Source organism: Chenopodium album, chromosome 4, assembly GCF_948465745.1.
Source record: "Chenopodium album chromosome 4, dcCheAlbu1.1, whole genome shotgun sequence".
NCBI lineage: Eukaryota > Viridiplantae > Streptophyta > Magnoliopsida > Caryophyllales > Amaranthaceae > Chenopodium > Chenopodium album.
Window position 1 is genome coordinate 68,697,449 of NC_137837.1, and position 11,870 is coordinate 68,709,318.

An 11,870-nucleotide genomic window follows, 5' to 3' on the forward strand; every position below is an offset into this window, starting at 1 on the left:
TCTTTTCCTTCGAATTTTTCTGCGCTCTTGCTGTCGTTGGATTTGCTTTTTTTTCTACGCCTTTTTTCATTGCAAATTGATACCAGACAAGTAAGTTATTTGATTGTGATGTTCTTGTGTTTGGTTCAATTACTGTATAATTGTTTGGTTTTTTATGATTTCGAGTCTTAAATTAGGGTTTTCGTTATTTTCAGTTTGTGCAATTGCTATTTTGGTTATTTTTGCTGAGATTTTTTTGCTATTCTTGCGTTTTTTTTTTAGTTCGAGGTAGAGAATTTAATTTCAATTTTATTATCGATTTTCTGTAACTAGGTTTTCGGTTTAAATCATATCAATCTGATTTTTTTTTTTTTTTTTTTTTTTTTGGGTTTTTTCAATTTAGTTTAATATTGTTGAGTAAATCATGTGAGAATTTAGAGAAGTTTGAATTTGGATTTGTTGTTTGGACTGCCATGATAATTTTTTGATTTTGATTTGCTGTTTTTTTTTTTTTTTTGAGTAAATTTCGACAATACTTGATTTTGTGTTAATGTATGTTCATATTAATAATTCTGTAAGTGAATTATTGTGAGATTATTCGCACTTGAATCCATTTATATTGTTGTATAGTTTGCTGAATTTTTGTTGTTTTTGACTTAATTTGATTTTTGAATCAAGGTTTTACTATTTTGATTGGGGAAATTAAGGTTTTCACAATTTTAGAACAATTTCAAAGCTATATGTTTCTATTGGTTATTTTAGCTTATAACTAAATCCAAACCTAGTCATGATATTTTTGGTTATTTAATTTACTTTGGGGTTTATATTATTTACTTTTAAGTTGATTGTAGTTATCGAGTTGAGGATTTGATTGTGTGTAAATAGAAAACTATTTAGAGTAAATGTCCATCAAGAGCTACTGACAGAGTACGGACCATGATCATCATACTATCTAAGCAAATAAGGTTTGGGGGAGTTTTACATGATTCCAGACTTGTCTTATACTTTATAGATTGGTTTATTTACTTTAAATAGTTTTCTATTTACTTTTAAGTAATATTAATTTACTATAAATGTTTAATATACTAGCTCAATTCTTTTTGTTGTCTTACTTTGCATGATATTGCCCCTGATATAATACCATTGTGCTTTAGATGTCATTAAGGTCAGGTGCCACAAATAGAAATTGGGATGTTTTTCTTTCTTTTTTTTTTTTTTTTTTTTTCTATTTAATTTTTGTAAGAAATATAAACTAATGTGCTGAATTGCTAGCAATTTCCTAGAGTTGAATCGTGGAGGTTGTGGCAGTGTCATCTTAAATCTTAATCAATATTGCAGGTATACACTATATGCCTATTTAATAAGGGTTTTTATTTTGTTTGTGTGGTTCGTAATTTTTTTCCATGGGGAGTTCCTAAGGTCTTGTCTTGTACACAGTGATGATTATACGGGATTGATTGGGTGCCGTGGAGAGGGAGATAATATGGACTATTGTACGAGGCATAGCAGTAAGTTGGGAGGCTGATAATACAGATGCAGCAGCAGCTAGTAGCATGGTTCAGGCTCCTTGTTGCTAGTAGATTGGGTATGCAAGAAATATGGTTAGGAGAAGATGTATTTCTTTGATTAAGCTTTTTCTTATTTACTTTTGAGTATTTTTTATTTACTTTTGTGATTATTCTCTATAAAATGGATCGTAGTGCTAACTAACTATTCTTACTCTATAATAGTCTACTAGCTCAATGGGTAGAGCATTGTGCAAGTGCACAAAAGATGTGGGTTCGAATCCCACGTAGGTTTTATGTGTGAAATCTGAAGATTAGCATTTGTAATGTTTTATTAGATTTGTTCTTTTTATGTTCATTTTTGATATAATTTTATTTACTTTTAATTTGAAAACCTTTACATCATATCGAACTCAATATATTTGTTTACTTTTTATTGACTTACAGAGTCGTTTTTATTTACTTTTTTCACACCAAAAGCCACTTGAACTAATATGATGTGTTTGGATACAGACATACAATAAAACCTAACCAGTCCTTATCGATTTTTATGTTTCTTTTCAATATCTAATAGCTTCATCTGAAATATCTGGAATGTAGCAAGTGGTTTAGCATCAGAAGTATAATTAGCTCTTAAATAATTGTTTGAGTAAGGCAATTCCTGCTTCTCTAACAAATTTAACTCTCATCTCAACAACTTATTTCTAATAAATCAGTTAACAATTAACTAAAATGCCAATCATTTCTCAATACAATGCTGCAATATGCTAATGAGGACGAGTTTTATATTTGATACTGCTAATGTGTTATATATTTATTATTTGTGCTGCATATTTGCGGGAAGGGATCACAAATTTGCTAATAGTCTTACCTTGCTTGCACTGCTTCTGCAAAGCTTTCATGTTTTGGTTGATACAATATCTTCTTCGCTATGATATTATTTTTTGGAACAAGTAGAAACAGTCATATTAGGTATGTTTTTTTCTGAATTTTCTCCGAATAAAATAACTACTATTTGTGCATATTTTAGAAAAATTACTACTTTTGAAGTTGTTATTAAAATTGCTAGTAGGTAATGAAGAATTTGATTATTAATAAATTTACCCTTTCAGAATGATTATGAACAGCAGCTGCCCTTCCTTTTCTTGTTGTGTATGATTGACCTGTTTCTCCGTTTGTTTCTCACTCTTCTTCTTGGATTTCCTGTTACAAGAATTAAAACATAAAACTATAAGTTTCCTTGCTAAAACTGTTATTAGATCTCATCCGTTCATTCTCTATTAATTGTATGGCTGTTAAAGGTTCTCAGTTCTCCTTATTCATGAGGTTCTCATTATAACTTGGTCCCATACATAAGGTTCTCAATTCTCCTTATTCACGAGGTTCTCATTATAACTTTTTTTTTTTTTTGATTACTTATTTTTAGGAAATCAATACTTTTGTTACTAAATGATATATCAGGTATCCCATAATAATTTGGTTTATCTTTTCAATCAAATCTTTTTAAATATCTATTAAAATATCTAACGTTTAGTTTAGGAAATAAATCTTCTCTCATTGGTTATCATGATAAAAATTAAAAAAAATCTTTTAATTTTTTTTTTTTTTTTTTTGTCGACCAAATAATGTCTTGAAGACCAAGTATTACACATCCTTGGTTGGGAGTCAAGGTTCTTTAAACCTTGGACACCAAGGGTGTTGTAAATAGTAAATATCCCTAATACAACGAACCGCAATAACAATCCTAATCCTAATTGGAATTGTAAAAGGTATGATCGATCTTTGTTTATCTCCCTATATAAGCAGCAACAATTGGTACCGTGGTTGTTAAATTAAAGCATATTGAGGATGAAGAAGAAAGCGAAGACCGATTGTTGTTACCTTCCCTTTGAACTAATCACTGAGATACTCTCATGGCTACTCGCTAAGTCTCTGCTGCGATCTGCATGTGTCTCTTCATCGTGGTATATGCTTACCAAAGATCCAAAGTTCATGAAGTTGCATCGCAGTCGATCCCTCGAAGCAAACCGGGAAACGTATTACGGCCTCTTCGAGTGCTCGAAATCCAAAGTCTACACTTTTAGAGCTACATCCCAGCATCCCTATTACCATGCTTCGGAACTTGCTTATCCGAAAGACATCATCAAGCCTCGCACCATGGGAAGTATTTTAGGCTCCTGCAATGGCCTAGTTTGTTTTCATTCATCAGCATTATACTGTTACAAATCTTACACTAATAATCTAGGCCTGTTTCTCTACAATCCTGCCACTCGAGCCACTAGATTGATACCACCACTCGATTCCCCGATGAATTTATTGAGTCTTGAAGTTGCATTCGGTTATGACAGTGTATCCGATGATTATAAGGTTTTAGCCATTTTTATAGAGAGGAATGATCTATTTGTCGAAAAAGCTCTACTATACAGTTTGAAAACGGATGCCTGGGTGAACATACCGAGCCCGCCATGGAGGTTGAATCATTTTTTTATGTCACCCCGAGCTGTTATCTTGGCTGACAACTCCTTCCATTGGATGAATCGTTGGGTGTTTACAGGAATAAGGTGTTTTGATCTTTTCACTCAAAGGTATTACGAGATACCCCATCCGGTAAAGACAGACTTACCCTATATCAACCATTAAAATGACTCAGAATTGACCATTTTAGGAGGACAGTTGTGTATTGTAACATATACTTTGGAAATATGGGTATTAAACAAGGACAAGAAATCTTGGACTCGAATTTTTCATCACCTCTCGGGGCAATTGAAACATGTTGATTTTGAGGAGGCTAAAATATATAATTTGGGTTTCCGCGATGGACGACGCAGTATCATATTAGCAATAGCTGACCGTACAAGATGTCTACAAAAGGTTTTCATTTGCTGTGATCTAGAATCCAAAGAAGCTAGGGAGATCGAAGACACAAATTTACCGGATGCTACGGAAAAGATCAAATCCTTTCATCCTTGGGTCGATTCGCTTGTCCCGTTGTATTAGTACATAACATTAACGATAAAGGAAATACACAACTTACTTCCCTATCAATCTAGCTGCAATAAGGTGTTAGAATCCAAAGGTAATATATATCACATACCAACTAGTATGGCCGTTTGGTTGGGGGTATTCAGGAAAGGAAATGAGAATCAATCACCCCGATTCCCTTTGTTGTTGTTTGTTAAGCACTTTCTTTCATTCCCTTTACCCCCTTCATTCCCCCAAATCCCTCTAACTCCATTCCCCACCCCCCTAGGTATTTCCATTCCATTCCCTACCCACCTTCACACCTACCAACACCCCCGGAAACCAGCCCACCTTACCACCGCCGACACTACCCCGACCACCGCCCCCTCCCCCGACCACCGCTGCCCCTCCCCCGACCCTCGCCGCCCTCCCCTACCCCGCAAAATATCCCACAGCCCCCGAAAAACCCCTCCCTATCCCCGTAAAACCGCCGCCCAGCCCTCCCACCACCATCGCCGACCCTTCCCTGAGCCTCGCCGCCTGTCCCCTTCCCCGCAAAAGCATTCCTCCGCCACTTCCTAAACCCCTCGTCAATCTAGGGTTTTTTCGATTAGGGTTTTTTCGGGGCCGTGGAAGGTTTTGCGAGGGGCGGGGATGGCCGGAGAAGGGAGGCGAAGGGTGAGGGAGGTGCGGCGACTGGTTTGGTGGTGGTTCGGTGGTTGGAACGTTAGAGAATCAATGTTAGTGGTGGTTGTGTGGTGGTGGGATAGGTGGGTCTCATTCCCTTTGTTTTTAAAACAAACACCCCAAATTTTAGGTATTTTCATTCCATTCCTTCTCTTTCCCTTTGTTCATTCCATTCCGATTACCCCGTGCGAACCAAACGGCTAATTTTGACTGTTTTTGTGTTTTAGTATATTGTTTGATATGATATTTAGCAATTAATTCTATTATGAATTTGAGATAGTAACACTATTATATGAGTGTTTTGGGCTCTAATGTCATCTCATTGGCTTCGTTTCTAATGCAACACATGGGGATTTCGTTAGCGTGATACCGTAATATCTTACTACGAGTATTAGTTTGCAACAATGCGAATCCATTGATAATAAATGGTGAGATGATTATTATCCTCTGTTGAATTTTCACACTTGATTTGATCTTCTTGCATTATGAATTTGTGATGGTCCTTATTATCTTATTAGAATTTTCCTTCGATGTTTATGAGTTTGCTGTTTTATTTTCCCTATATTAATCATACAATCAGGTGAACTACACGTTGTGATGTTGCTTCTAGGAAGTTGAAATATATTTCAGTTTTGGGTTCTAATCAAATCATGCATGCCTTTTGGGATCACGTGATTGAATTAATCTGAGATTGAAGGTTAGTGATTACTTTTAACATCTAAAGCTCTATATTGTCAATTTCAATTTGGATATTGCACTTGTATCTATCAATGAAAGCGTTTATTATAAAGTACCAAGAAGAGATCTTCTCCTTATGAAGGGAGAAGAATCATTGCTGACAAACGGTTTCTTTTGATAGTGAAAATTAGGGCTGTGCAAAAATCGGGCTGGATCAAAATTTTGGACCGCACCAGACCGACCCGAAGGTATTCAGTCCGGTCTTCGGGTTTCTAAATTTATTTTTACGGGTTTCGTTCCGGTCCGGTCTAAACCCGGAAAACCCCCAGACCGGACCGAATCCGAAATTTAATGCTTGGAGCCTTGGAAGTTGGAAATAATTACGGGCTTCATTATTTGATAAGAAAAACCCTTGAAATTGAATGTCACATAACAGCCCTTCTGCCTTCGAGTTTAACCTATGTAGATTCTCCAACAATCCCTTCTTCTCTAGCAAATTATATAAATTCACAGGCAATCAGTGCTTTTCTTAGTTTACATACATTATCAATTATCATCATTCATCAATGTAGGGGAGACTTTTGCTGCCGGTAAAGGTAAATTATTAATAATTTTATCAATTTATTCAATTATTTGTACTTTATATTTCAAATCCTTTTTAATATTTAATTTATTTCTCATATGAATGATATGAATATGATTGTATATTTTCAACTGTCAAGGAGTGAAAATTTTATATTGGTGTAATTTGCGACTATATATTCGTATTTATTTTGCATGGAATATGCACTTAAGTGGCAGTTGCCTCCCTACAAAGGCTACAAACCCTATAATTGAGCATTAGATAGTATTGATACTTATTACTATGTTAGATATTTCTAGCTTTCAAGGATTAAAAATTGGATTGTTCATAGTTATATACTTATATTGCCAATTGTCTAACTAAATCTAATAGTGAAAAACGTGGCATAAAAAGTAACAAAACTACTATATATTAATATCATAATATGTATATACTAATCTTTTATCTTTAATAACATACCATACATGAGTTCTGACATCCTAGATCTCATGTATTTTGTATTCACAAATATTTAAAGGTAAATTATAAATATTAAAAAAAAACAAAAAAAAAAAAAAAAAATCTACTACTATATTATATGTATGCTGCTAGCTTACTAGGTGTATTACATTTTGTTTATAGATGTCAAGCTCTAGATCAACAAATAAGAGGTCGCTTTCTGAGTTTGAAGATTCACAAGATAATGTAGATGCAACTTTCAACGAGGATGATGTTCGTCATAATTCTGATACGGAGGAGCAAATAGTCACAACAATACTACCAGTCTACCACCTAGGAAAAAGACGGAGGGAAGAAATTATGTGTCAAAGGCACAAGGAAGGAGAGCAGATTATTAGGAGCATTTTTGGGAGTACAAGGAAAATGGTAAGCATAGAGTTGAGTGTATGTATTGTGAGAATAAAACCTTTGCTTGCGATTCTAAATTCAATGGTACAAAATTGTTTTTTACTACCAAAAAATTTAAAAGTTGTATTTTACCACCAAATAAATTTCTAAAAATTGTTTTTTACCACCTACCGTCAAGAAAATCGTTAAATTTAACGGTTTACTCTTCGATTTTCATGCGCAAAACATTTTGTTCATAGGTTTGGGGGGCATTTTGGCCCTATGAGTTCAATTTGAAGTCGGAATTGACAAAAAATGATAAAAATGTCTCGTTTTGCGTGTTTCACGCAAATCGAGGTTTTTTAAACGCACAAAAGAAGCATTTTCGATCATTTTTTGTCGATTACAACCTCAAATTGGTCCCGTAGAACCAAAATGCCCCCCAAAACTCCTAAATATGATGTGTTTGGCACAAAAATCGAAGAATTTAAAATAATCCGTTAGGTTTTTGATGGCAGGTGGTAAAATTAAATTTTAATTTTTTTTGGTGGTAAAATAAAACTTTTAAAAATTTTGGTAGTAAAAAACAATTTTGCGATTTTTTTGGTGGTAAAAGTCAAAAAATCCATAATTTTATTGTTTTTCTTATTTTATTGTATCTCATTTTAAAAGATGGTGCAAGCTCTTATATATTCACAAGATTGGCTCCGTCCTAGGAAAGATAAAGAAAAAGGTGTTGAAGAGGAAAAATTGGAAGAAATGGAGCAACTTGAGAAAGGTATTTTTCTTACACATTTATTTTTCATTCTCTTCTTTAACAATCGGATTGAGTTGTTGTTGTTGTTGTTTTTTTTTTTTTTTTTTTTTTTTTTTTTTTTTTTGTATATATTTATATATAAATTTGGAGAACTCTTCTTTAAATGATGGTGTATCTGAAGTTGTTTTTGTTTGATGAATGGAAAAGGTAATACTAATAACCCAATATAAATACTCTTTATTTTTTTTGTATTATTGTAATGTTGCCATTTTTATTTAATATATGTATTTTATTTCTTTTGTAGATTGATGGTTTTCACGTACTTTTCATCAAGACTTCAAGAGTATCAAGACCTTCAGAGCAATTGGGCAATATCATTGCCATTGATGACTTTTGCTTTAATAAGAGTTGTAAATTTAATCATACTACTTTTGGACATGTGGTTTTGAGTTATAAATTTGTACTATGTGAGTATGTGACTAAGTGACTTGATTAGGATTTTTTTCTTCTTATTATTGATTCTTTTCTTTTACATAATTTTGCTTATCATGTAGCACAAGAGGCCACGGACGTCAATAGCATGAACATGCTACATGCATATAAGTAGCATGTAAAACGTATATTAATTAACATAGATTAATTTTAAAAATTAGGATAAAAATATGTAATCAAAATTACATTAAAAAGTCAATACAATAGTATAGATATATATTTTACAATGTACAAAGAGTGAAAGAGCTAAATCCTTGAAAAACAAGGTGTAGGATATAAACTCTTTATCATCTTTAGAAAATCGGTCCGGTCCGGGGTTTAGACCAGACCGCTCGGGTCGGTCTGGTCTCGGACCGAATGTAATAGGTCCGGTCTTTGATCTTAGTTTTTCTAAAGTTCGGGTTTTGATCTAGACCGGTCCGGTCCGGTCCTAGACCGATGCACAGCCCTAGTGAAAACAACGAGTGAAAAGCTTTCCTATCAATTCCCTTAATATTCATTATAGCTTCGAAAGCTCTCAAATGGAAGTAAGGGTTATCTGTTGGCTTGAACTTAAGGATGTCATTGGCATTGAACTTCTACGGAAGAAGTTCCTTGTCCACCGAGACCCCTTGTGAGCTAATTCCTTGATACTATAATCGTTGGAAACTTTCTTAAGGCTTTCTTCCATGCGCTCAAGCTGTCGTTGCTTGCTAGGATTGTTAACTTGAAGAACGAGGGCTTTCATCATATTAGTTAGGTTATTCATGTTTTGCTTCAACTCATCAACTTCTTGTCGGGAAGCAATTAGTACGAACTTATTCCGGTGTCTGATGGGTTTGTCGAAGAGTAGTACTTGAACGAAGGTGTTGTCTTTGATTAAGTGCCCTTCTCTCCTTGACCAAGTGTTGTGAAAAGGGAAGTCATGGATACTTTTTCTTAATTATTTTACTCAAACTTGATTCAACATGCGTAGATGAAAAGAGATTATGGAAGAATGTGGGAGTGGCATGCATGGAGAAAGCATGTAGAGAGTGGAAAGATGATGTAGATGGAGAGATATGGAAAAATTAGGAATAGAGTGGACCCCCAACTCAAATGACGGAAAGAGCGACTCATGCATGAACCTAAGACATGGTCATGGTGTGAAAAGAGTATGTACAAAGTGTGTGAATACTTGTGAGTGTAAGTGATGTGTTCAAGACTCGTGTCACGACCATGTGACTAGACTCGAACAAAGACTAAGTTAAGACCTCACGTATGTGCACTAAACTGGACAGGCTGTAGTATTTTAGTCATAACTTTTGATCTGTAACTTCGAATTGGACGAAACTAACGCCAAATGAAAGATAAAACTCGAGGCTACAGATCCATAGGTTTTAGGACTCGTAATTCACTCTAGAACTCCGGTTATGACCAAAATAAGTTGACGCTTGTGCAGTATACGGGAATAAAAATCCGGGTTGACTCAAAAGAACTATAATCACAAGTCAAATCAAACGGTTAGTTTACTCACATGTAAGTATGCACAAGCAAGTAATGCACAAGTAGTCAAATAGTCACAATATGATGCAATGATTTTGCAACCTAACCATGGCTCTAGTTTCTAAAGTTCAAGGAGTATGGTTAGTCAAAGAGGGTCCATGGTTATGAGTTCGAATGCATCGCGCGGAAGCCTTACCTTTGGAAGGGTTCGCATGTATGGATGGGACCCCACAAGTTAAACTTGTTTTCATGGTTTGGTGAATTTACTAACTCGGATGTACCCTTCGTTGCAATGAGCATTCGATTAGGTAGATGGAGCGTGAATTCCTAGAGGTTTATGGCCATATGTAGAACACATATGGGTTTAGAAAAGTGAGAAAAACTCAATCAGGAAGTAAAACCGAGCAAATAGTACTAGAATCGGTCAAAGCAAGAACGCAGATTTCTAGCTCGGTATAGGAAGAACGTAGCGCGAGACAACAGGGACCATCGCGAGACGATAGCTCTGTCGCGCCGCGATATTACTATCACGTCGGGACAGAGCCATTGCACTGCGATGGGCACTGTTTTCTCAGCGCCAGTTCCTACATGCCTTAGCAGCTCTCTTTTGTTCTTAGAATTTTCCAGGTTTCGCAGCGTTTTTTCTATTCTAGTTGTGAAAGATATTTCCCAAAGTTCCTACACGTAAAAATCCTATGTTTTGAAGCATTACGGATAGTCTATCCAATGCGGACCTTTTTATTCTTATGCCAATAATGTCAATAAAAATTACGCACATAAATACTTAGAATGTTTCCAATCTCATCAACTCATTCTAAATTATTGCCAAAGTAAATTTTAGGAATTAAAATAGAAATCCTCCCCAGTGGAGTCGCCAAAAAGTGTGGGGAATATTTCAAGCATCCAAAAATTGAGCCCCATTGTGATCATACACTTAAGTATGGTGGCGTCCAAAGGGAATGAAGCTAGAGCAAAAGAGTTGCAAACAAGTTTTAGGAACTTATAAACCGTTCACAGGGTGAAGGTTACACCTCTTCATGATTTGTGAGATCACTAACTGCATAGTGGTCTTGAACCATGATTGGATATTCGGGGATGAAGGTACAAATCCAACCTAAAAGAGATTGAACCTGCCCTAAAAATAGGCCTCTACTTTATTCTTCTCATATTCATGTGCGCTTTCTGACTAACATACAATCATTATATTAACCCTAAACCTGTTTAATCTATGTTGGTTGAATATTAATGCACAAACAAATCTATTATTGGCGATCACTTGAATTTAAATCATATTAGCCTAAATAAAATTATTAATTATCTTATTAAGCGTGATTTCAAGTACAAATTCCCTTTAATCCTGCAAGAGAGGGCGTGATCAAGCAATAACAATATTATCAAGCAACATAATAACGACAATCATTATCATCATAATAATATTCTCATCAAAGCATAATATTAGCAAGATCCTAGACATGATACTAACAAGATTAATAACAAATTCTAGAATGTCACTAAACATTAAAGATCAACGCTTTAACCCTAACATGATACTAGCATGATAGAAGAAATAGGAAGCAACCTAAACATGATACTAAGAAAGCAATAAAAGACATCCTAACATGATACCCATGATACTAGGAATCAAAATAATTTAAGCATGCTTTCTAAAGATATAGAGCAACAAAACAACTTACTTTATTGCCTCATATCTCTTTCTATCAAAACTATACACGCGTTAGTAAATTCAAGGAAAATATTAAATCAAACAATTAATTTAAATAATTGAAATAGAGATTTGGACCAAAACCTCAGAAATTATCAACCTTTCACGTCTAGGGCGAAGGCAACTTCGAGCTTGGATAGGTGTGTCTAGTCTCGTGATGGACGAATGGTGTTTTTGAAAAGGTAAGGCTTAGAAAGAGGGAGAAAGAAAGAATAA

General features: G+C 34.8%; 1 protein-coding gene and 1 long non-coding RNA gene across 2 annotated transcripts; both read left to right on the top strand.

Moving 5' to 3' along the window:
- LOC145627144 (uncharacterized) lies at positions 1 to 1,930 on the top strand. Its single transcript, XR_014111331.1, has 3 exons — positions 1 to 90; positions 1,263 to 1,317; positions 1,417 to 1,930. It is a non-coding gene; the product is annotated as an uncharacterized LOC145627144 (long non-coding RNA).
- Positions 1,931 to 5,170: 3,240 nt separating this feature from the next.
- LOC145627145 (uncharacterized) lies at positions 5,171 to 8,487 on the top strand. The gene is made up of 6 exons (XM_081679535.1): positions 5,171 to 5,560; positions 5,713 to 5,829; positions 5,992 to 6,058; positions 7,015 to 7,257; positions 7,891 to 7,996; positions 8,280 to 8,487. The coding sequence occupies exons 4-6, from the start codon at positions 7,015 to 7,017 to the stop codon at positions 8,282 to 8,284; spliced, it is 354 nt and encodes a 117-aa protein (XP_081535661.1). The 5' UTR covers positions 5,171 to 5,560; positions 5,713 to 5,829; positions 5,992 to 6,058; the 3' UTR covers positions 8,285 to 8,487.
- Positions 8,488 to 11,870: the final 3,383 nt, after the last annotated feature.

Excerpts from the sequence above, each read along its gene's own strand:
- LOC145627145 (XM_081679535.1), top strand. The coding sequence starts at position 7,015 with ATGTCAAGCTCTAGATCAACAAATAAGAGGTCGCTTTCTGAGTTTGAA. Across the intron at positions 7,258-7,890 it reads TTGGGAGTACAAGGAAAATG|ATGGTGCAAGCTCTTATATA; the intron begins GTAAGCATAGAG and ends TCATTTTAAAAG.